This window comes from Scheffersomyces amazonensis (genome assembly GCF_036850825.1).
Source record: "Scheffersomyces amazonensis strain UFMG-HMD-26.3 chromosome Unknown RJT21scaffold_2, whole genome shotgun sequence".
NCBI lineage: Eukaryota > Fungi > Ascomycota > Pichiomycetes > Serinales > Debaryomycetaceae > Scheffersomyces > Scheffersomyces amazonensis.
The window spans coordinates 1,195,621-1,220,350 of NW_027042742.1; the positions used below are offsets into that span (position 1 = coordinate 1,195,621).

At 29.6% G+C, this 24,730-nt stretch overlaps 10 protein-coding genes and 1 non-coding gene across 11 annotated transcripts; 7 read left to right on the plus strand and 4 right to left on the minus strand. All coding sequences in view use genetic code 12, as the record gives it.

Moving 5' to 3' along the window:
- Positions 1-78: 78 nt before the first annotated feature.
- On the plus strand, positions 79-1,565 carry RJT21DRAFT_21517 (uncharacterized protein). The gene has a single exon (XM_064883768.1). It carries the CDS (start codon positions 291-293, stop codon positions 1,308-1,310), a length of 1,020 nt encoding a protein of 339 aa, XP_064739503.1. The 5' UTR covers positions 79-290; the 3' UTR covers positions 1,311-1,565.
- RJT21DRAFT_118834 (uncharacterized protein) lies at positions 1,539-3,373 on the plus strand. The gene has a single exon (XM_064881175.1). The coding sequence runs from the start codon at positions 1,712-1,714 to the stop codon at positions 3,215-3,217; it is 1,506 nt and encodes a 501-aa protein (XP_064739504.1). The 5' UTR covers positions 1,539-1,711; the 3' UTR covers positions 3,218-3,373.
- On the plus strand, positions 3,361-6,730 carry ZCF10 (Zcf10p). Its single transcript, XM_064882823.1, has one exon. The coding sequence runs from the start codon at positions 3,799-3,801 to the stop codon at positions 6,715-6,717; it is 2,919 nt and encodes a 972-aa protein (XP_064739505.1). The 5' UTR covers positions 3,361-3,798; the 3' UTR covers positions 6,718-6,730.
- A 31-nt stretch (positions 6,731-6,761) lies between these two features.
- Positions 6,762-8,085, minus strand: RJT21DRAFT_118836 (uncharacterized protein). Its single transcript, XM_064881176.1, has one exon. The coding sequence runs from the start codon at positions 7,678-7,680 to the stop codon at positions 6,901-6,903; it is 780 nt and encodes a 259-aa protein (XP_064739506.1). The 5' UTR covers positions 7,681-8,085; the 3' UTR covers positions 6,762-6,900.
- On the minus strand, positions 8,019-9,429 carry AFT2 (Aft2p). The gene has a single exon (XM_064881177.1). The coding sequence runs from the start codon at positions 9,274-9,276 to the stop codon at positions 8,065-8,067; it is 1,212 nt and encodes a 403-aa protein (XP_064739507.1). The 5' UTR covers positions 9,277-9,429; the 3' UTR covers positions 8,019-8,064.
- Positions 9,430-10,055: 626 nt separating this feature from the next.
- On the minus strand, positions 10,056-11,129 carry RJT21DRAFT_21537 (mitochondrial 54S ribosomal protein bL12m). The gene has a single exon (XM_064883771.1). It carries the CDS (start codon positions 10,940-10,942, stop codon positions 10,430-10,432), a length of 513 nt encoding a protein of 170 aa, XP_064739508.1. The 5' UTR covers positions 10,943-11,129; the 3' UTR covers positions 10,056-10,429.
- Position 11,130: 1 nt separating this feature from the next.
- RJT21DRAFT_21528 (DNA-directed RNA polymerase II core subunit) lies at positions 11,131-11,942 on the plus strand. The gene has a single exon (XM_064883770.1). The coding sequence runs from the start codon at positions 11,279-11,281 to the stop codon at positions 11,615-11,617; it is 339 nt and encodes a 112-aa protein (XP_064739509.1). The 5' UTR covers positions 11,131-11,278; the 3' UTR covers positions 11,618-11,942.
- Position 11,943: 1 nt separating this feature from the next.
- TPK2 (cAMP-dependent protein kinase catalytic subunit) lies at positions 11,944-13,808 on the minus strand. The gene has a single exon (XM_064883769.1). The coding sequence runs from the start codon at positions 13,316-13,318 to the stop codon at positions 12,047-12,049; it is 1,272 nt and encodes a 423-aa protein (XP_064739510.1). The 5' UTR covers positions 13,319-13,808; the 3' UTR covers positions 11,944-12,046.
- A 944-nt stretch (positions 13,809-14,752) lies between these two features.
- Positions 14,753-19,973, plus strand: RJT21DRAFT_118840 (uncharacterized protein). The gene has a single exon (XM_064881178.1). The coding sequence runs from the start codon at positions 15,094-15,096 to the stop codon at positions 19,813-19,815; it is 4,722 nt and encodes a 1,573-aa protein (XP_064739511.1). The 5' UTR covers positions 14,753-15,093; the 3' UTR covers positions 19,816-19,973.
- A 448-nt stretch (positions 19,974-20,421) lies between these two features.
- RJT21DRAFT_118841 (cleavage polyadenylation factor subunit) lies at positions 20,422-23,336 on the plus strand. Its single transcript, XM_064881179.1, has one exon. The coding sequence runs from the start codon at positions 20,440-20,442 to the stop codon at positions 23,272-23,274; it is 2,835 nt and encodes a 944-aa protein (XP_064739512.1). The 5' UTR covers positions 20,422-20,439; the 3' UTR covers positions 23,275-23,336.
- Positions 23,337-24,463: 1,127 nt separating this feature from the next.
- On the plus strand, positions 24,464-24,536 carry RJT21DRAFT_t41. Its single transcript has one exon. It is a non-coding gene; the product is annotated as a tRNA-Thr (tRNA).
- The last annotated feature ends 194 nt before the right edge of the window (positions 24,537-24,730 follow it).

Consider the following 24,730-nt stretch of genomic DNA (forward strand, 5'->3'; position numbering starts at 1 on the left):
ATCGTTAATTTATACCCGGTAATAATATTCTACTGATCTCCATCAATGTTCGGTTAGTCTGCTAATTGTCCATGCGTCCCGTATTTTACTAGTTGCTTCTTTGTTAGAGTACCCCACAAAATGCGGAAAAATATTTAACCTCTTATCGAATGGTTTGATCTAGTCAAAGCAGTCAAGACAATATAAATATCTCTAACAGAAACGCATAAGTGTGAAAATGTATAAATTCAGGGACCAAATTTGATATTTCGGTAATATCAGAATTTTTAAAGTATACTTTATAAGTTATAATGCCTACACAAACTAGTACGGGACCCAAATATGTCAATGGGCAGTTGCAAATTGTTGATATGAGCGATGATACTATTACAGAAAATACTATAGCTGTCAATTCCCAACATAAGGATTATCGTCTCATGTTTGTTATGGAAAGATTAATTCAACATCTTCATGATTTTGCCAGAGAAGTAAGGCTTTCAACCGAAGAATGGGAACTGGCTATTGAATTTTTAACTCAAACTGGTAAAATGTGTTCAGACATTAGGCAAGAATTTGTTTTACTATCAGATACTATGGGATTTTCGGTTTTGGTAGATGCCATTTCTCATCCTAAACCTGATACTGCTACAATTGGAACATTGCTTGGTCCTTTCCATACTCATGATGCTGAGGTACATGATCATGGTTCTTCAATTAGTTCAGAAGGAAAGGGCGAACCTTTATTAATAGAAGGTAAAGTGACTGATCCACAGGGTAACCCTCTTGAAGATGTTAAGATAGATTTATGGCATTGTGATGAAAATGGTTTCTACGATACACAATACGAGAACCGTGAAGGTGCAGATATGAGAGGTATTGTTCATACAAAATCAGATGGTTCATTTTCTATTAAAGCTACCAAGCCTGTAGCATATCCTATCCCTCATGATGGTCCTGTAGGCAAATTATTGCAAAAGCTCAATAGACATCCATACAGACCTGCTCATGTACATTTCATTATTGAAAAGGAAGGTTATGATAAATTAATTACTGCTTTATATCATAGAGGTGATAAGTATGAAACTTCAGATGCTGTATTTGGAGTTAAGTCTAAATTGTTGTTCAGTCTTGAAAAGATGGGAGAGGAAAGAGCTAAAAAGCATAATATGAAACCTGATGATTGGTATTTGTATTGGCACTTCAAGTTGATTTCTTTAGACGAAGCTAAAGAATTAGTATTGAAAAATAACAGAGAAGCTTTGCAGAAGATAGGCAAAGGAAATTACACTCTTGATGAAGCTGGTCTTCCTATAGCATCACCTTTGGATTGAGTTTTAATATCTATATACCTAAATACCTATATAATAATGCTATTTGGCTTTGATACACTAATGTGATATGAAAAACAATACACGCTGTAGGTTTAGTAAAGATGACTAATTTCTGTCAAGAATTATTAAGAATAACTCTCAGATTTAGCCGTAGACACCGATTTTAAAAGTTCCTCATTTGAAGGAGGCTTATCAGATCGGAAAGAAGAACCGTCGTGGACCCGGAACTATTATTGTTTTGCATCTCAGTTTGACAGGTTTTTTTTTTTTGGACAGACTTGTGGAGGTCTCGCATAATGCATTATCCGTCTTCTTTAGAAACCTCTGAAAAATCGATATATATATAATTAGAAAGATATATTGTAATCAATAATGTGTGTAAATATTGACGATAAACAGGCATGTTGTTAAATAAGTCATCGTTCGGTTCTTTGGTGACTTTGAGAGTATGGGCCAGATACAAATCCAAGGTGGTTAAATCCGCTGAAGAAGCATTGGAAGGTGTTGAAGGTAATATTACCTTATTATCAGGTGGATTTGGCCTCAGTGGTGTACCCGATACTATTATCAATGCTATGAAAGGAAAGACGCATCTAAATAATATTACGGCTGTTTCCAATAATGCTGGTTTAGATGGTCGAGGTTTATCTCAATTATTAGTTACGGGCCAAATTACCAAAATGATATCCTCATATATTGGAGGTAATAGAACATTTGAAAAGATGTACTTGACTGGCCAGATAGATCTAGAATTAACTCCTCAAGGTAATCTTGCTGAAAGAGTTAGAGCTGGAGCTGCTGGTATTCCTGCATTTTATACTCCAACTGGAGTGGGAACTTGGTTACAAGAAGGGAAATTGCCGGTTCGTTATAATGAAGCTGGAGATCAAGTTTTGAAAACTAGCATTCCAAGAGAAGTCAGGGAATTTAATGGTAAGAAGTATCTATTAGAGCCAGCTATTTTTGGAGATGTTGCAATTATAAAGGCTTATAAAGTAGATACTCTTGGAAATTGTTGGTTTAGAGGATCTTCTAGAAACTTCAACTCTGCATTTGGACGTAATGCCAAATTAACAATTGTAGAAGCTGAAAATATTGTCGAACCGGGAGCCATTGCGCCTGAAGATGTTCATTTACCTGCGGTATATGTTAATAGGATTGTTCAATCTGTGACTCCTAAAGATATCGAGATCTTCAAATTTTCCGAAGATAACAATGATACTGCCTCAGTATCTGAACAATCCGAAGCTGATGTCAAACGTGAGAAGATTGTAAGAAGAGCAGCTCAAGAATTCAAGGATGGAGATATTGCTAATTTAGGAATCGGAATGCCAACATTAATTCCTAATTTTATATCACATGAAATTGATGTAACCTTGCAATCAGAAAATGGTATTTTGGGTTTAGGACCATATCCAAAACGCGGTGAAGAAGATGCAGATTTGATTAATGCAGGTAAGGAGACTGTAACACTTAAACCAGGTGCTTCATTATTTGGTTCAGAAGAATCATTTGCTATGATTAGAGGTGGAAAAATTGATTTAACTATATTAGGAGGATTACAAGTTTCAGATAAAGGAGATTTAGCAAATTGGGGTTTACCAGGAAGAGTTAAAGGAATGGGAGGAGCAATGGATTTGGTAAGTAATCCAAAATCCACTAGAGTTGTAGTAATCATGGAACATGTTGATAAAAAAGGTAGATCAAAGATCTTAAAGGAATGTAAGTTTCCATTAACAGGTCAACGTTGTGTTTCTCGTATTATTACTGATTTAGCTGTATTTGATATTATTGATGAAAAACTTATATTGATAGAATTCGATCCATCAACTACACTTGAAGAAATTACCAATAAAACAGAAGCTGAGTTTATAGTTTCACCTAACTTGAAGCCAATTACAATTTAATTGTAATGTTTACTTTGTAATTATACAGTCTATATAGTTAATAATAATTGGCCTTAATATTACTGCAAATTATGGATTAAAAAAAAAATATTTAACTCTCGCTTCCTGGTATTAAAGGTGCACCCCACAAAGATAAAGATTATAAAAAATAAAAAAAATAAAAAGAGAACAAAGGGAAGGTCTGGAAAAGCATTTATCCGCATAGTGAAAATAAATCTTACATCGATGGCATTTATAACTAATTGGTAAGAGGATCTACCAAAAACAGTAAGAATAGTAATAGAATTTCCTATACTAGCTAGCGAATTTGTCAGCTAAAATCTTTAACAGTAGCGGGTGTAATTTTTATAGGTAATTGCTTAAGCATTTTTCCATTCCCCTTCTAAATTATTGTATTTCAACAATATTTAGTTATTTTGTTGTTTCGTGATACTATGTGCTGTGGATAAAGATTATAACTAAATATTCAAACTAAAATAATAGCCGTTGCGAAGTCTTTTACTTTTATCCCAGTCATAAGTAAAAAAATTAACTATTGCAAAAAAAAAGTTAGCGATTATCTATAACGTTCAATTTTAGATATGACAGACTCCGAAACTCCTCCACCAACTAAGAAAAGAAGAGTTAAACAAGCTTGTGACTTTTGTCGGTCGAAAAAGGCCAAGTGTGATGGTCAAACTCCAACATGTTCAACATGTATAAGTAATCATGAAACCTGTACATATACTCAATCAACTAAACGAAGAGGTCTACCCACAGGGTATACTCATGATCTTGAGAAAAAGGTTATTTTATTTCAAGCATTAATGACGAGTCTAATAACAGATTTCCCAGATTTAAATAAAGTTATTGAAGCTAAATTACTTAGTATTATGACTGATGGTTTAGAATCAGAAAAGTTTTTAGAAAATATTAATAATTTACAAGTATTATGGGATAGTCATAGTGTATCAGAAATGTTTGATCAATTTATTGTCGATAATAATTCAGCAATTCATGAAGCAAAGAGATCAACCACTGGATTAATGTCATTATCTTCACTTCAAAATCTGATATCTCAACAACTGGAAATGAGTTCTACTGCATTAGATATACCTCAAGTACAATCATTTAATAATAATAATCATAATAATAATAATAATAATAATAGTAGTAGTATTGTTTTCCATGGAACACATGGAGTTGATTCTCAAGATTATAATTTAATTAGTGATCCAGCATTCTTTTTAAATGATGATATTTTCCAATTTATAGCCGAAGAATTCGATGGTAATACTGAAAATTGGGAACCAGTAGCTCTACAATATCATGGTTTATCATCTATTATATCTGGATTTACTTCAAAGGCAATTCAACAATATAATAATCGACTTTTGATTGATCAAAAGAATCCATTTAGAGTTGGATCGATTTTTAATATTTCATCATCAGCAATTAGTGCTTCAATTTCAAATACCATAAAATTACCATCAGAAATATTTCAATTTCCCGATAATTTAAGAAAGATTGTTGATTGTTATTTCCAAATATATCATCCGTGGTTACCTATGTTAGATCGAATTTCTATTATACGACAAACTCATCATTTACAATCATTTAATGGAACTGGTGATAAATCTAAATTAAAAGCTTCTGATTGTAATATGATTGCATTAATTTGGGCTATACTTGCCTTAGGTAAATTAGGTTCATCTAGTTCTGCTTCAAATACAGTTAATAATAATAAATTAACTGCTTCTTATGCAAAAAATGCTATAATGGCTTTAGAAAATTCATTTACCACTACAATTGAAACAATTCAGGCTATGGTTTTATTGGGATTATATTATTATCAATTGGGTCAATGGGATTATTCTTGGGTATTAATTTCTTCAGGATCTCGAATGGCTATAGATGTTAGAATGATGGCTCCAGCCCCACATTCAGATGATTATTCTAAACGATCTAAACCGGCATCTCCATTAGATAAAATTAATCGTGAAAGAACTTGGGCATCAGTGTATATTATTAATACTTTATTGGCTTCAAGAATGGGTAGATCACCAGTTGTAAGATCTATGGATTGGCCAGTACCTCAAATTAATAGTGATGGTTGGGAAGAATGGGAATCATGGAAATGTTATCATTCACCTGAAACTATAAGTATGGATAGTGGAAGATTTTTACTGTCATTTAATGAAGGTATAAAAGTAATAAGTATTTTAAATGTTGCCCTTACTTGTACTATAGATACTACAAGAGGAATGCTTGCAGAAGATAGTGAAATTAAGCAAGAAGATTATATTGAAGATGAATCTCTAGAAACAAAGGGAAATAAGAGAACATTATTTTATTTTAAAACAGTATTAGATGAATGGTTTTCTGAATTACCTCTGTATTGTAAATTAGATGCTTATGAAAATTCAAGTGCTGTACCTCCAACAGTTGCATTTTTAAATCTTTGTCGAGATATTACTTGGTGTGTTTTAGCTGCTAGATTAAGTGCTTTAAAAAGTTCATCTGATGGTGATACAGTTAAAGATAGAATAATTAAATCTCGTAATAGACAGTATACCAAGGCTATATTATCAATTAAGAAAATCATTAATGTTCATTCATTAAAGAATTTAAAGTATTATCCATTTATTGATTATTTTATATTAATGGGATTTAATTTCCCAAATATGATGGATTTTGGTGGTGAAAATGCTGATACCTTAAAGAGTACTCATTGTGAAGATTTCCGAAGCTTTTTAGTTAATGCAGCTTTAACATCTATACCTTGTAGAATATCATGGGAGATTTATAAAGTAATGAATGATATAGTTGATGATCTTTTAGCTACCATGACTAATGAAGCAATGAAAAGAAAAGAACCGATTTTACCACCTAAGAATGATTCATTAAGATATCAAATTAATCATGGAGGTCAAAATACTTCTTCACCATTTTCAGGAATCTTTAATCATTTAAAACAATCTCTGAATCTGACTCATAATCTTGCCACTATATTAAATACTCCTTCTACTATTGATAATAAAGATTCAGTAAATTCTGAAGTATCTAAAATATCAGATATACTGGAAAAGAATGATGTAAATTCAAATTCAACTGTCAATATTAATAGTAGTAGTAATCATAATTTTTCAATAGGACCAATGTTTGGAATAAATTCTGGTTTAAGTCCATTAAATCAATTAGATACGAGTACATCTAAATTTGCTTCAACATCAAATAATCAAAGTCCTCCTCGAGAAGAATTAGACCTTTTCATGTTGGATACTGATTTTGCTAGAAATGATACTAGATTAGATAAATTTATGAGGAATTTAGGTTATATTCATAATGATTCTAATGAAAGAAGTGCAATTGATAGTAAAAAGAGTGTTAGAATTTCTACCAATAAACCATCAATACCTTCATCTATTGAAATTAAAGTTAATAATGGGAATAATGATATTGAAAATATAGGATTACATGAATATTTACAGAAATTAGCTGGTAAAAGTAATCAGCAATAAGTAGATTTATAGATACGTTTAACATTGTAATAGTAATAATAATAATAATAATAATAATAATAATAATAATAATAATAATAATAATAATAATAATAATAATAATAATACTAAGTATAAATCCAACACTATGAAACCATATTCACATATATACAAGCCAATTAACTAACAACTAATCAAAATTAATCAACCAAATAATCCATCTTCTGTTGCATTTGGTACAGGTTTATCACCATAAGCTCCTAACCAACTAATAGGACGAGTCCATTCTACTATTGGAGGTAAATCCAATACATCAATTACTTTATTTGCTAATTCTTCACCATCTTGAAAATTATCACCTTCATAAACATAACTTACTAATACACTTGTATCAACTTTTGGAGATGAACTTGTCAGATTAAGAGCTCCTAATAATGATCGAACATATTTTGAATGTTCATATTGAATATTTTGTAAAGATATTTGTTTTGAAGCTAAATTTAAATTTAATGATTCTAATGATTGACTAAGTAAATCATCACTAGTATAAATTACAATTGATTTTTCAACAACATTTTCAATTAATCCAGCATCTGAAGAATCTAATATTATTACTTTTGAAAATTTAGAATCTACTATAAATGGTAAAATAATTTCATTTATATAACTATCAATAAAACTTGGTATAATTGGTGATCTTTGTTGTATAATTGTAATATGTAATTTTTCACTATAATAAATTTCTACGGTATTTGATACCCCAATTTCTGATTTATTAATGGCATGATCAATTGGTGATGCAAATGGATAAAGATAAATATCATCTAGACTACCAATTTTAATAAAATCAAGACTATGAATTAATAAATCTACTGAAAATTGTGGAATATTCCCAATAGAAATTGATGGAATAATTAATTTAGATCCGGAGAATTCAGGTATATTAACTCCGTATATTCTATTAAATCTACCAGTAACTACCATTGTATATTGTAATTGTAATTGTAACTGTTTTGTAACTGTAACTATAACTATAACTATGACTATAACTATAACTCTAGTACTAGTAAACCCCTTAGATATAAAAGATAAATTTGTGGTCCGCCACTCACTTCCTGTTCCTATTTTTCATTTTTTTCACTACCGAGCTTTAAATTAATCTACTGATAGATAAGGCTCTCACGACTAGTTACGATCGCAGTCTATTAAATAATCTATAAAAGGTGGGAAAAAAGGTGTAGCCAAACGAGTAATGAAGAATTGAATAAGAATTGAAAAGGAAAGAAAAATAAAAGAAAAGAAAAGAAAAGAAAAGAAAAGAAAAGAAAAATAAAATAAAATAAAACAAAGTAAAAAACTTATAGATCACTACCAGGGAGGATCATTGAAATTATTTAGTAAACTATTCGTAGCATTATTAGAATTAGAATTAGAATTATTGTCCTTTGAAAATGTATTTTGAAGATTAGTTGATGGTAAAGTACTGAAATTTGAACTAGTAAGAAAAGCTGATGAAGTATCTTTCATTATATTTGCCGGCATTAAATTAGGACCTCCATTAAGTAAAGATTGACCTGAAAATATATTACTAGTTAATGTACCTCCAAGTTTAAAATCAGTTAAAGCAGATGCTGAACCTGTAGTTGTAGATGAAGATAAATTAAAAAGATTCTTTGTAGAACTTTCTAAAATATGAGCAGGTGTTAAAGTAGCTGAAGTAACTGAATTAGCTGAATTATTTCCTAATGGTGGAATTAATGATGAATTATTAATAGTTGAAATTCCTGATGGTGATAAAGGAATATTATTTTGAATAGAATTAAATGATGGAAGCTGTTGATTTTGATTTTGAATTTGCAGCAGAACTTGACTGGGGAAAACAAAGTTAACTGGATTTGAATTACTTTGAATATTATTGGAACTGGAACTGGTTATATTAGTATTATTGATATTTATCATGGGTAATTGAGTTAATGTATCAATAGAATTATTTCCATTACTAGTATTAGAAACAGAATCAGAATCATTCAATAAAGGTGATAATGGAATTAAATTAGTATTATTAGCATTCGAAGTATTAAGCCAAGTATTTAATATTGATCTCTTATTTTGTTCACTCTGCTTTCGAGGAGGTTGAACAATTCTCTTTCTAGATGGTTTATCAATCTTATTATTAAATTTAGAAGAGTATTTATTAGGCAAATAATCCTTATGATCAACTAATAAATTTTGCGTAAAACCATCCAAAATGGATGATTTATCTTCATCCTTTAAGAGTCTATTATTAATAATATTCTTTGATATTAATTTATTGACTTCATTTCTTAAATATTGTATGACTTGACTACGATCAATTTTAGGACTTGATACTTCCTTCTTCGAAGATTGACGATTTGATCTCTTTCCTTGTTGTTTGGGCAGAGATTGTAATCTTGTCAGGAAATTTGAAGGGGTATTTTCAATAGGTGAATGATTACTGGATAAAACTATTGAACTTGAACTTGAACTTGTTTCTATTAAATTACCAAACATATCAGCAGATGAATTTGATTTGCTAGAGTCATGAGATGAATGGAGCATATTTGTCTCATCATTGAATCCGTTATCGGGATTGGTTAAATTAGCAATTTCAAGGATACTATCATTATTATTATGATGGCTATGATGGTTATTATTATGATGATTATGATGATTGTGATGATTATGATGATTGTGATGATTATGATGATTATGGCCATGAATTTTAGTAGAAGGTTCATGATCATTATTATTATTGTTATTAGTATTCGGATTAATAGTAATTACATCAGAATTATCATTTGAAAGTTTTTGAGAATTAATATTAATATTATTATTATTATTATTATTATTATTATTATTATTGGATCGATGATTCGGTATATCATGATTATGACAATCATTAATAACAACTAAACTCCAATATTTATTTCTAAATGAAAAATTAGCTCTTATCTTAAATGGACAAGTTATTTGACGTCTTGGAGCTACACGGGGATCATCTGATCCTACTATTTCTCTAGTACCATTTCGACATTTAAATACTACTTTTAAAGAATCAGAACGATATATAACCACCTCTATACCCTTCCTTTCCAACAATAATTTATGTAACCAAGGTTTTATATCACTTTTATTGGTAAATGTTTCATTCTCTAACTTTAAATCTTCTAATGAACACTTCTGGATCGGTAACGAAGACATGATTCCAGTAAATGAGAGAATAAACTCAAAGAAAAGTTTTAATCTACTCTCACTTATAAGATAATACCACAGTGTTATATGTTAGTTAAATGTTTTATATATAAATATATATGGCTGTTAATTGGATGAGAATATAATATGGGGTTATCACAGTTTGTTTGTACTATATAAATTTTCTTAGGAAAAGGTTTATATGTTTCCACTGCGAACTGTAAAGATTTCAAAACATTACAGTTAAACACGGCAATAGCTAAACTCTATTGAAGTCACATGATTACTTGAATAATGTAAAATAGTTATGAGAAATACTTAGTTTAAGTTTAAGTTTAAGTTTAATAGTTCTACGAATTGACCATATATAATGTTTAATATATGGATAGGTTAAATAAGTAAAAGCAAAAGTGAAGCGTATATATACAGGATTGGGTGGAATTTGGGTGACTATAGATAGTGAAAGTGATAGATTATTAAATACAAAATAGTAATAATTGATGATAATCGGTTATTGCATTTATTCTAATGAAACCTTGGCACCTAAACCTTCTAAGGTAGCTTTAATCTTGTCAGCATCTTCTTTGGCAACATTTTCTTTCAAGATCTTTGGAGCTGATTCAACAAACTTCTTGGCTTCAACTAAGGATAAACTTAATAAACCTTTAACTTCTTTAATGATCTTTGGTTTAGATTTAGCATCAAATGATTCTAATTTAACTGAGAATATAGTCTTTTCTTCAACAACTTCTTTAACTTCTTCTTCAACTGGAGCGGCTGGAGCTGCTGCTGCACCACCAGCAGGTAATGAAATGTCTGGAATATTCAATCTTTCCTTTAATTCGGTGACTAATGCAGAAGTTTCTAATAATGTCAATTTAGAAATTTGATCAACAATAACAGAAATCTTTGGGTCTACTGATGAAGTAGTTGGAGCTGCTGCACTTGAATTATAACGAACAGCCATGGCTGGAACAATTCTTCTGGTAGAGATCCTTAAAGCAGGTCTGGCTACTTGACGTAATAATGACATGATGCGTGAAGTTATATATATGTGAAGTTAGAAACGTCTAAGTTAGTATTCAACCTCCAGCCAATAAGTTTTGTATTTTCACTCGTTCAATTTGAAAAATCACTAGTCAAAAAAAAATTTCAGTGAAAAATCGTGGATTTGAAAGAGGGACACGACCAGCGACATTTTTGTCAATTAACCAGTAGTCAATATTGAACGACAAGGTTAATAAATAAGTTAAGTTAAGTTAAGGAAGTAGTACAATCTTAATTAATAATAGTTCATATATATTATTAATATATATACATAGAGTTATACATATAATCATTTTTATTCAAACTTATTTAACAGTATAAAATGGCATCCTTCAGATTTTGTGCTGAATGCAATAACATGTTGTACCCCAAAGAAGATAAAGATGGACAAAGATTACTATATGCTTGTCGTAATTGTGGTTATACTGAATTAGCTGAAAATCCTAAAGTTTATAGACATGAATTAATTACTAATATTGGAGAAACTGCAGGTGTAGTACAAGATATTGGTAGTGATCCAACTTTACCTCGTTCAAATAAAGAATGTCCTAAATGTGCTAATAAAGATTGTGTATTCTTTCAATCTCAACAAAGAAGGAAAGATACTTCTATGTTGTTATTTTATGTTTGTCTAAACTGTAAAAATGTATTCCAAGGGTGATTCATTAATTAATTAATTATTTATTCATTGTCATCGAAGTGATATATCATATATCTATCCCACTTTTAGTTAATTAACTACTTGCATTAAGGTGATCTTTTCCATCTCCATAGAGTATAAAGCCATTCAATTATTTATATTCATTACCTTCCCATATATCAAAAGGTAAATCAATATGAATACTGTTGTATTATAGTGTAATTCATTTCTTCGTTATCTTTAGGTTCTTTAAAGTTATTATATAAAAGTTAATAAATATCGTCTTTTTACAAATCTTTTAAGCAAACTTTCAATAATAAAAAAAAATATTTATATTAATAAGAATTTAAATGTTATATAAGTTAAACTAAACAAAAAGGGAAAAATCGATAAAACAAGCTAAAAGTAACATCGTTAAAGTAATATTGGTTGATTGGAGCATAAATTGAATTAAAATTCAGTGAAATATTGTCCATAAGGATCATCACCACTCGATCCATAATCCAATTGTTCTTCAGGATAATGATCGAAAAGTGAAGAATCTCCAACTCCTGCTGTAATTGGAGGTTCATAAGGTGTTTCAATATCTTTAGCTAATAATTTTTCCCATACAACTTCCAGAAACCAAGGATGATTTCTAATATCAGCTGGTCCATTCATTAAATTACCTAATCTTCTAGTTAAATCAGCTGTAATTAAATTTTGTAATAAATGAACTACATCTTGACTAAAGAAACTTGGATAATGAATTTTACCTGATAAAATCTTTTCATAAGTTTTCATTGGTGTTGCATCATAAAATGGTGTATAACCTGCTAACATTTCAAAGATAAGAACTCCTAATGACCACCAATCAACTGATTTATTATAAGGTTTTGTTGTAATAACTTCTGGAGCAATATAATCTGGGGTACCACATAAAGTCCATGTAACTGTATTAACTTCTTTTGCAAATCCAAAATCAGTAATTTTTATATGACCATTTCTATCCAAAAGAATATTTTCAGGTTTTAAGTCTCGATAAATAATATCATGACTATGTAAATATTCCAAAGCTAAAGTAACTTCAGCAGCATAAAATTTAGCTACAGGAGTCGGAAATCTTTGAGATTTTCTTAAAAGAGAGAATAATTCACCACCTTCAATATAATCCATCACCATAAATAAATTCTTTGAATCTTGAAATGTTCCCCACATCCTAATAAGAAATGGATGTTCCACAAGTTTAAGCATTCTTCTTTCATCATTAGTATGTTCAACTTGTTTCATTTTAATGACTTGAGCTTTTTTCAAAACTTTAATAGCATAATATCTACCATTATGAACAGATCTAACTAAATGCACTCTACCAAAAGATCCTGTTCCTAAAGTTCTCATAATACTGAAATCAGTTAAAGAATATTTACCTTTAGATACTGTTGAACGTTGAGGTAAGAGAGATCTTCGAATAGCATCAGAAGTTCCTGCATTAGATGAAGTTGCTGTTGTAGTATCTTTTTGTTGAATTGGTTGACCCTGCAATTGATGTGGTTGCAGATGATTAAAGAAATCCATATTTGTATTTTTACTTGAAGAAGATGTTGAAGCTACTAATGTTTGTGATGCTGATTCTGTTGTTGCTTGAGATGATACCGTATTTGAATCTTGATTTTGACTATCGTTACTATTATTATTCAGCCTGGTTATATGGAGCTTTTTGAGGATGCTTGAAGAAGAAGGCATGAAAGAAGTAGGGGGGGGCTGGATTAGCAAAAATGCAATGAAGTTGGATTTATTTAAAAATCAATTGAAATAGAATTGGATGAAATGATCAATTGGTCAATCCTACTACTTCGAGAAATTAAAATAATTCTCTATTTTATTGAATTGAATTGAATTGTAATTGAATTGAAATTGAATTAGAATTGAATTTTAACTGAATTGAATTGAAATGAATTGAAGCGAAGTGGAGTGAATTGAATGAAGACTGCTTCTGTATATATTGGTTAGCCACTCAATCCTTGCTGACCAGAGTAAAGGATTTGACAAAGGGCAGAACGAATTAAAGCGAACTAAGCTTCAGAAATGGATAAACAATTTTTGTATAGATAATACACAGGTCAATTGTCAAATTTATGTCAAATTTATAATTGTCAATTGGTCTATAGAGCTAGTAATAAATTGGAGGTAGAGATGGAAATATGGAATTTCAATCAAAATCAGAGTCGAAGCTTTTGTCCTGCTTGGACAATGAGCGCACAAATGAGCTAAGGGGGTCAGACAGCAGCGACAATTTTAGTGAAGTCCACTAAATTTGTACTAAAATTGTAGTGAGAGTGCGACGCCTTGTGGGCTAGAGTGAAAAGATGTAGTGAGAAATTGCAACGATAGGGAGAGAAGTGTGAGATGATATATTAGAGATGATAAGGCTGTAGTTTCAGTAAGAATTACCCCCAATTCTAATTATACTGACTAGATTAGAGAATAACAATAAAATACTGTATTAACTGACACTTATTACCCATATCCAGCCTAGAGAATAATGATTAAACATTGTTGGTATTAACTATAGTGGGGGCCCCCTGATTAGTGATAAGTCTAATCTTATGAGATGGAGGTCGTGTAGATATACTGAATCTGTGGTGGGTGTTTGCGGTGTGGATGTGCTGTCGGTGTGCAGTCGAAGATCAAAGGTTGACAGTTACCCGGTTCTAGAAATGAGATGAATGCACACTCCGCACTAAATTCGGACGGCTCACTATTTACAAAATTAATTCCGTTCGCATTTACCGAATCCTCCGGCTCATACTCAGTTCGCACACACCCCAGCAGCACTGTACAGCACTGCTAGACGGATATCATCAATCGGGGCAATGTAAATAAATGAACCTTAATAAAGTATACAGTACTTAGATTACAATCTTATCAATCCACTATAACTATGTGTATGACCTTATTGCATCTCTATCCTCATTACATTGTTCATAATCATTTGGACAGCATAATAATCGTATTGTTCTCTCAGTATATTTATTCTAACTTTATAGACCGATTTGAGCAGTGTCAAAGTTTGAGCAGAGCTGCGCTGAGCTGAGCCCACTGCTGCCGTGTGCGCAATTTAGGCCTAAATTAATTAACGAATATATTAATTTTGAAAAATATATATTATCTTATATCTTATACTTCTTTATTGTTTATAGAATTTTAGGCAAGGTAATTGTTTAATTTCAAAGCTGGTGTATAGTAGCTAACTAAAGCTCAACCTAGCTAATTTATCATACTTATTGTGCTGGTGCACTGTGTTTCCTCTCCACTCCCTGCTATAACTAATAACTAAGCGAGTGTTTTATTTCCTCGCTATCTGTTACCATTTAGTTTACTTTACTTTACTTTAATTCAATTCAAGCATTATTAATTTCTTACAATCCATATTCCTTCTACCTTATTCATTAATTTTTCATTCCATAATAGACTATAGAATTTATTCATTGCATGCTAATTATTTCAACTAATTACAAATGACATCTCCTACCACTGCAATTTCAGATGAATCTTCTTATAAAAGAGATGAATCGAGTCCTATAAGAGTGAATGAAAATGATCACCAATCCTCTTCATCTAATACTAATACTAATCAAGGTCAAAATGAAAATGAAAATGAAAATGAAAATAATGATCACAATATCAATAATAATCACAATATCAATAATATTGATCAAGATAAGATCCCTGCCAATGTTCGATACACTGCCAAGGACTTAATAAATACTTCACCTCCCAATTTTAAATCAAGAATTCAACGATTCCTTTATAATAGAGGTCTTGGAAATCGTCCAGAATATTTACAAGAAATTTATAATAATACTCCTCGATATATTTATGTAAATTATGATTTACCTCCTGATATGCTGGATTCTAATGGTCATCCAATAATTTATTATCCTAGAAATAAAATCAGAACTACTAAATATACTCCATTATCTTTTATTCCAAAGAATTTATTATTTCAATTTACCAATATTGCTAATTTTTATTTCTTAGTCATTGCAATTTTAGGAGCTTTTCAAATTTTTGGAGTTCCTTCTCCAGGTTTAGCTGCCGTACCTTTAATTGTTATTGTATGTATTACCGCAATTAAAGATGCATTTGAAGATAATAGAAGAGGTAATAGTGATTCAGAATTAAATAATTCTCCAATTCATCTATTAACAGGTTTACATAATGTTAATGTTGTTAGTGATTATGTTGGACCATGGAGAAGATTTAAGAAATTTTGTTCAAGATGTATGGCAAAAATATTTAAAGGTATAAAGAAAGGATTTATTATGATATTTGGTTCAAAGAAGAGAAAACAAGAATTAATTCGAGCAAATATTAAAGAAGAACAAAATGAATTACATCGAGTTTCAACGATTATTAGTGAATTTTCAATGAATTCAAATGTTAGTAGTTTACCTCCTGATAATATAGTAAATGAAGGTCGTCCAAGTGTTTCATCTCGAAGATTTGGTAGAAAATCTCATCATTCTAATCGATCAGGAATTCATGCTCATAGACCAACTATTGCTAATGAAAATTCTTTATTAAATCCAATTTTACAAGCTCAAAATGAAAATTCTTCTAAAATTGATACTTGTTTTAAAAATAGAAGATGGAAAGATATTTCTGTTGGTGATATGATTAGAGTTCGAGCTAATGAAGAAGTTCCTGCTGATGTTATTATACTTTCAACTTCAGATGTTGAAGGGAATTGTTATATTGAAACAAAGAATTTAGATGGAGAAACAAATTTAAAGAATAAATCTTCAATTCATTGTGGAGGTAATCAAAATTTAAAGCATGCACAAGATTTAGGTAATACAAAATTTTGGGTTGAATGTGATCCTCCTAATAATAATTTATATGCTTTTAAGGGAACAATTCATTATGAAAATTATGATTCTAATAAAAATTTAATTAATTCTGATGAAAAGGAACCACTTAATAATGATAATGTATTATTAAGAGGTTGTACATTAAGAAATACTAAATGGATTATTGGTTTAGTGATTTATACTGGATCAGAAACTAAAATTATGCTTAATTCAGGTATAACTCCAACTAAATTATCTAAAATTTCTCGAGAATTAAATCTTTCAGTAATAATTAATTTTTTCCTTGTATTTTTACTTTGTTTTATTTCAGGATTAATTAATGGATTATTTTATAATCATAAACATGTTTCTCGATTATATTTTGATTTTCATCCTTATGCTTCAACTGCTGCAGTTAATGGAATAGTTAGTTTTGTCGTGGCATTAATTATTTATCAAGCTTTAATACCAATTTCATTATATATTTCAGTTGAAATTATTAAAACTTTACAAGCATTTTTTATATTTTCTGATATTAAAATGTATTATGAAAAATTAGATTATCCATGTGTACCAAAAACTTGGAATATTTCTGATGATTTAGGACAAATTGAATATATTTTTAGTGATAAAACTGGTACTTTAACTCAAAATGTTATGGAATTTAAGAAATGTACAATTAATGGGAAATCTTATGGTTTAGCTTATACTGAAGCTAAACAAGGTTTAGATAAACGTGCAGGTTTAGATGTTATTACAGAAAATGATAAATGGAAAAGAATAATTCAAGATGATAAAAATAATATGATTGAAAATTTAATGAAATTTTCAGTAAATGATCAATTAAGAGATGAAAATGTTACATTTGTATCGAGTGATTATGTTAAAGATACTATGTTAACCAATAATCCTCTTAATCCTCAAAAATTAGCTAATGAACAATTTATGCTTGCTCTTGCCTTATGTCATACAGTTGTAACTGAAGAAAATGAATATGATCCTGAATTACGAGATTTTAAAGCTGAATCTCCTGATGAATCAGCATTAGTTTCAGTTGCAAGAGATTTAGGAATTGTATTTAAAGAACGTTTAAGAAAACGAGTCATTGTTAAAGTATATGGAGATTCTCAAGAATATGAATTATTAGATATAATTCCATTTACATCAGCAAGAAAGAGAATGTCATGTATTATTAAAACTCCTCAAGGTAAAATCTTAATGATTACTAAAGGAGCTGATAATGTAATTTTCCAACGATTAGATGGTTCTTTAAATTCTTCAGAAGTTATATCTAAAACTGCTTTACATTTAGAAGATTTTGCTAAAGAAGGTTTAAGAACTTTATGTATTGCTCAAAAGGATTTAGATGCTAATTTTTATTATGATTGGTCGGCTCGATTTAAAGAAGCTTATGCATCAATTGATGATTCTCGAGAAGCTATAATTGAACAATTAGAAGAAGAAATTGAACAAGGATTAATTTTATTAGGTGGAACTGCTATTGAAGATCGATTACAAGCAGGTGTACCTGATTCAATTGCAATTTTAGCTCAAGCTGGTATTAAATTATGGGTTTTAACAGGTGATAGAATTGAAACCGCCATTAATATTGGATTTTCATGTAATTTATTAGAAAATGAAATGAAATTATTAGTGGTTAGACCAGAAACTGAAGATATTGATCAACTTGATAAAAGTATTGAATATATTGATCAATTAATTACCAATTATTTACAAGAATATTTTGGTTTATTAAAGGATAAACATGATTCTAATGAAATTGATCGATTAATTGAAGAAGCTAAAAAGGATCATAGTGCTCCATCACCTCATTTTGCTCTTATTATTGATGGAGCTGCTTTAAGTGTAGTATTTCAAGATTTAACAAATCATTCAAGTCCAACTATTCAAAAATTAAGACAAAAATTTTTATTATTAGGTAAACAATGTCGAGCAGTTATTTGTTGTCGAGTTTCTCCTGCTCAAAAGGCAGATGTAGTTAAAACCGTTAAATCAAATCTTGGAGTTATGACATTAGCTATTGGTGATGGAGCCAATGATGTAGCTATGATTCAAGCTGCTAATGTAGGTGTTGGTATTGCTGGTGAAGAAGGTAGACAAGCTGTTATGTCATCTGATTATGCTATTGGACAATTTAGATTTTTAACAAGATTATTACTTGTTCATGGTAGATGGTCATATAAAAGATTAGCAGAAATGGTTCCATGTTTCTTTTATAAAAATGTGGTATTTACTTTAACATGTTTTTGGTTTGGAATCTTTACTAATTTTGATGGATCTTATCTTTATGAATATACCTTTTTAATGTTTTATAATTTGGCATTTACTTCATTACCAGTTATAGTATTGGCAGTTATGGATCAAGATGTTTCTGATACAGTATCATTATTAGTTCCTCAATTATATAGAACCGGGATTTTAGGGATTGAATGGTCTCAATATAAATTCGTATGGTATATGTTTGATGGACTTTATCAATCAGTTATTTCATTCTTTTTCCCATATTTATTATTTTATATTGGATTCCAAAATCCTCAAGGTATGACTATTGATCATAGATTTTGGATGGGAGTTGTATGTGCTGCCCTTTCAGTAACAGCATGTAATATTTATGTTCTTTTACAACAAAATAGATGGGATAGACTTTCACTTACTATTGATATAATTTCAATTTTAATTGTTTATTTTTGGACTGGAGTTTGGAGTGCCAATCTTTATTCTCAAGAATTTTATAGGGCTGGTGCTCAAGTTTTAGGTACTTTAGCATGTTGGTGTTGTATTTTTATTGGAGTTGTTGCTTGTGTACTTCCTAGATTTGTATTTGATTTCTTAAAGAGAAATTTTATTCCAAGAGATATTGATATTATTAGAGAACAAGTTAGAAATGGGAAATATGATGATTATCCTCAAGGGTATGATCCTACTGATCTTGAAGATGTTGAAAGACATCGACTTGTGACTGAACTTATTGATAGAGATCCTCTGTTACTTGAAAAATTAGAAAAGGAACGTGAAACTACTATCAGTGGATATTCTGATGAGAATCAACATCATCATCATAATCATCATAATCATGAAGAAAATAATGCACTTTCCAAGACTTTTAATAGTATTAAAAGAGCAGCTACTTTAAGAAAGAATACTCTTAGTAGTGGTGGAGGTAGATCCAGAAGTCAAACCATTACTGAACAATTTAGAAGACCAATAGATCTTAATCAATTAAGACTTCAAATGATTCAACAGGGAGAATATAAGACATCGAGAAATTCATTAGAAAGAGTCGATACTACTCATGAGGTGCCTGGTTTAACCCAAGCAGAAAGTTTAATAAGATTACATACTAGAAATAGTATTAATTTGAATTAAATTTCATTTTCATTTCATTCATTATTGTACATTTATAAAATATAAAATTCATTTCTTTAATACTTGATAAATATTAGTTGTAAAATTCTGTAGAGGTAGTAATAGTAGTAGTTTTAGTGCTTGTATTAGTGGCAGTAGTACTTGTAGTAGTACTTGTAGTAGTACTTGTAGTAGTACTTGTAGTAGTACTTGTACGTAATACTTATACGTAATACTTATAGTAATACTTTCAGTAGTACTTGTCGTAGTAATAGTTCTCATACTACTAATAGTACTTATAGTATTTAGAGTATTTATAGTACTTATGGTGGTGATAGTACTTATAGTAGTAATAATACTTATAGTACTACATACTTGTACTAGTATTAGCACTTGTAGGAGTACTTGTAGGAGTACTTATTATAGAACTTATAATAGAACTTGGCAGTACTGTGTAATGACTGCAAAAAGTTGGTTCAATCCGACCTCAGACCGGCAATAGGTCGGGTCTGGTACAAAACTCACGTGTGCAGTCGGAACTGACTAGTAATATTTTTTTTTGCTAGACTGGTGAAATAAATACTCGAAGATGCGAACTGATAGTACCCAACTTATATGGTTAGTTAATATAATTATGGTCGGAATATGTTCACGTTTTCATTAATTACTCCGTCGGAAAACGATGTATCGTTTAAAGCCGGACTCTTAAATTTTGATAATGAATTTAAATTATTGGCTGATCCATCATGGAATGGGAAAGATGCTAATTCCGTAATGTTCATTGAACAAACTTTAAGTGAAATTAATGGTATAATATTATCTCATTCAACTCCAGAATTTCTTGGAGGTTATGTATTATTATGGATTAAATTTGCTCCATTAATGAGTAATATTCCAGTATATTCTACTTTACCAGTTAATCAACTTGGACGAATATCAACAGTTGAATATTATAGATCAAATGGTATATTAGGACCATTAAAGGATGCATTAATAGAAATTGAAGAAATAGATGAATTCTTTGATAAAATTAATATTATAAAATATTTACAATCAATTACTTTATTTGATGGGAAAATAATTATGACAGCTTATAATTCAGGACATACATTAGGTGGAACATTTTGGTTAATTAATAAAAGAATTGATAAAATTATTTATGCTCCAGCTTGGAATCATTCTCGTGATTCATTTTTAAATAGTGCTGCATTTTTATCATCTTCAAATGGTAATCCAATATCTCTGTTATTACGTCCAACAGCTTTTATAACTGGTACAGATATGGGTTCAACTATGTCTCATAAAAGAAGAACTGATAAATTCTTAGAATTAGTTGATGCAACAGTTGCAAATGGTGGAGCAGTAATTATTCCAACTTCTCTTTCAGGTAGATTTTTAGAAGTATTTCATTTAATTGATGAACATTTACAAGGAGCTCCAATTCCAGTTTATTTCTTATCATATTCTGGTACAAAAGTTTTAAGTTATGCATCAAGTTTATTAGATTGGATGACTCCTTCATTATCAAAAAATTGGAATGATTCTGATAAAAATGGTCATTTTAGAAGTATGCCATTTGATCCATCAAAAGTTGATTTATTATTAGATCCAAATGAATTAATTCAATTACTGGGTCCAAAAATTGTATTTTGTTCAGGAATTGATCTTCGAAATGGTGATTTATCTTCTGAAGCTTTTCAATATTTATGTCAAGATGAAAAAAGTACTATATTACTTACAGAAAAATCTTTATTTGCATCAGATAAAACTTTAAATTCTTTATTATATACAGAATGGTATAATTTAACTAAAGGTAGAATGGGTGGTAAAGTTGAAGATGGAGTTGCAGTACCATTAGAAAGAATATTTTCAATTGATGATTGGACTAGAGAAGAAATATTAGTAGGATCAGATCTTTCTGAATTTCAACAAAAAATTAATGATCATAGAAAGGAAAAATTACTTGCTAAAGTTCGAGATAAAAAGACTCAAAATTTATTAAATTCTGATATTGTAGATGCAGAAGATTCATCTGATGATGAAGAAGAAAATGGTGCTATTTCATCTGATGATGAAAAAGATATTAATAAAGATGCTAATCCAATTCTTTTATCTACTAATGGACATGTAGGAACAAAAGAAATTGATGAATTAGCTGATCATGAAGCATTTGTTACTGATTATATAAAGGAAAGTCTTGAAGAGAAAAGGCCATTGGATTTACGTATAACTCATAGATTAAAACCTCGTCAAGCCATGTTCCCATATTTTCCAAATTTACATAAACAAAAATTTGATGATTATGGTGAAGTTATTGATGCAAAAGATTTTCAAAAACAAGATGAAATTTCAAATTCCAAAATTATTATGGAAGGTAAGAAAAAATTCGAAAGAAATGAAAAAAGAGATAGAGATAATGATAAAAAGCAAAAGAAGACTCAAATTAATAAATTAACCCCTCAAGAACAATTAAATAATGAAATATATCAAAAATACTTGGATACATTACATGAACCAAAAAAGAGAGTAAAATTTGGAGCCAGTGGTTCTGCATATGCATCTCAAACTCAACAATTGAGAGTAAGATGTGTATTATCATTTATTGATTTATCAGGTTTAGTTGATCTTCGTTCATTGGGTATTATTGTATCATCATTAAAACCATATAATTTATTATTATTACCTGATTCAACCAATGTAAATTTAAATGATGAACTGAATGGACTTCATTTAGTGGAATCATATTTTGAAAAACAACAGACAGAACAAAAGATTGAAGATAATAAAAAGAATTTATTTAATTCTTCTAGATATCTTTCATTAGAAAATATAAGAAGTGGATTATCAAGTGTATCGACTCATAAAGGTAGTAGTAAGATGAAAGTAACCCCAATTTCATATAATGAATCATCTAAAATTGGAGGAGATGTAGATGCAGGAGCTATTGGATTAAGTAATTTTGAAGTTAATCTTGATGATAGTATAATTACTGAATTAAATTGGCAAACTATTGGGGGAAGTTATCGAGTTGCTCAAGTTTATGGTGAATTAGAAATTCAAAATCAAAGTATAGATAATGATAATTCAGATAATAGAAAAAGAACAATAAGTGATATAATTAATTCAGCAACACAATTTACATTAAAGAAAGTTAAACAAGAAGACTTTTTAAAGCAACAGCTTAATTTAACAGAAAAATTTGAAAATTCTCCTTTAAAATCAGTCAATACTAATGGACCTAAATTAGCTATAGGTAATATTCAACTTCCTGATTTGAAAAAGAAACTTCAGGGCCTTAATTTAAATGCAGAATTTAAAGCAGAAGGAACTTTAGTAGTTAATGATACAATTGCTATTAAAAAAGTTCCTTATAGTTCAGTAGATGGTGATGATACTGGTGATATATCCATTGAAGGTAGTATAGGTCCATTGTATTATGAAGTTAAAAATTGTATTAAAGAAATGCTTGCATATGTATAAATATCTATAATTAGTAATTTATTTATTATTATTATTATTATTATTATTATTATTATTATTATATATAATATTTTATATTATTAGTTAAAATGAATTGCTGCTAAATTGCAAAAAAATCAAAAATCATTTTTGTCTATATTGGGGATAATAATGGTCGTGCTTTATGCCCAACTTTTATGGAGACTGGAACCAATTAGCGCGAAGAAATAATTAATACAAATTTTTTGAAGCTTTCATCAAAAGCTAAGATAGACGGTATTGATATAGAGTAAATTAAAGATGCAACCATACTCGAGATCTGGAGGTACCAGAAAATGTTTTTATGAATTCCAAACTTTGGTTGCTTGTGTAACATCAGCCGATACTACTAGCAAGAAAGAATGTACTCCCGTATATGATGATTACTTTGAATGCTTGCATGGATATAAAGAAAGAGAAAAAGCTAGAACAATGTTACAACAATTAAAAGAAAATGAAGTAACTGGTAAAGGTGTTGTTGCTCTGGATTTGTATAAGTCAGCTGGTGCTGTTTATGAAAGTTTGGATTTGGTTAAGAAATAGAGTAATTCAACTATACTTTAGTCCAATAATAATAAATACTAATACTGAAAAGGGTCAGTTCATCACAACAACAACATCAACTGTCATCATTAACATATAATTAAGAAAAGTCTAGTTATAAAAGGACAATTCGATCATTCCTTCATTTCCAAGCAAGAATTGAAAGCTCCAATAATACAAGCTCAATCATGCTTTCCACTGTAAATTAGCTTTATATATTAACAAATAGTTATTTATATATTACATTAACACTTTTATGTCATTTCTTATTCATTTTGAATTCAATATATTGCATACTTCTTATACTGACATTGTAAAATATCGCTAGTAATTAAAATATATCTAAATTTTCGCCATAAATCTGCGTAAATATACTTGCCTATTTACAACAAATTAAAAACTGAAACTTGTAGATTCAACAGTAGTTCAATTAACATCTAATAAGTTCTAATACCTTTACATATATGTTCCCCTTACATGAATAATATCTTTAAACCAAGAATACCTTTTTAATTACGAAATATTTGGAAATTAAACGTAATCACGTGGAAAAAAACGTGACCAAAAATTTTCTAATGCTTTGTTATTGACCTCAAAAAAGCTACTGAAAAAAAATTGTCAGAAAACAGCCTTTATGGCCAAGTTGGTAAGGCACCTCACTAGTAATGAGGAGATCGTCAGTTCCAATCTGGCTGAAGGCAATTTTTTTTGCATATTTAATATTTAACTTTTACTCATATTCAATACCTAATGCATACCGTCATGAATAACGAAGAATCGTATTCACTCATCTTTATTATTGGAATGAAGATTCAACAGTTAATGGCTGTTAATTCATACTTTTTTTGTGTCTGTTGCGATATCGCGAAGCCAAATTTAATTCAAGAAGCCATAA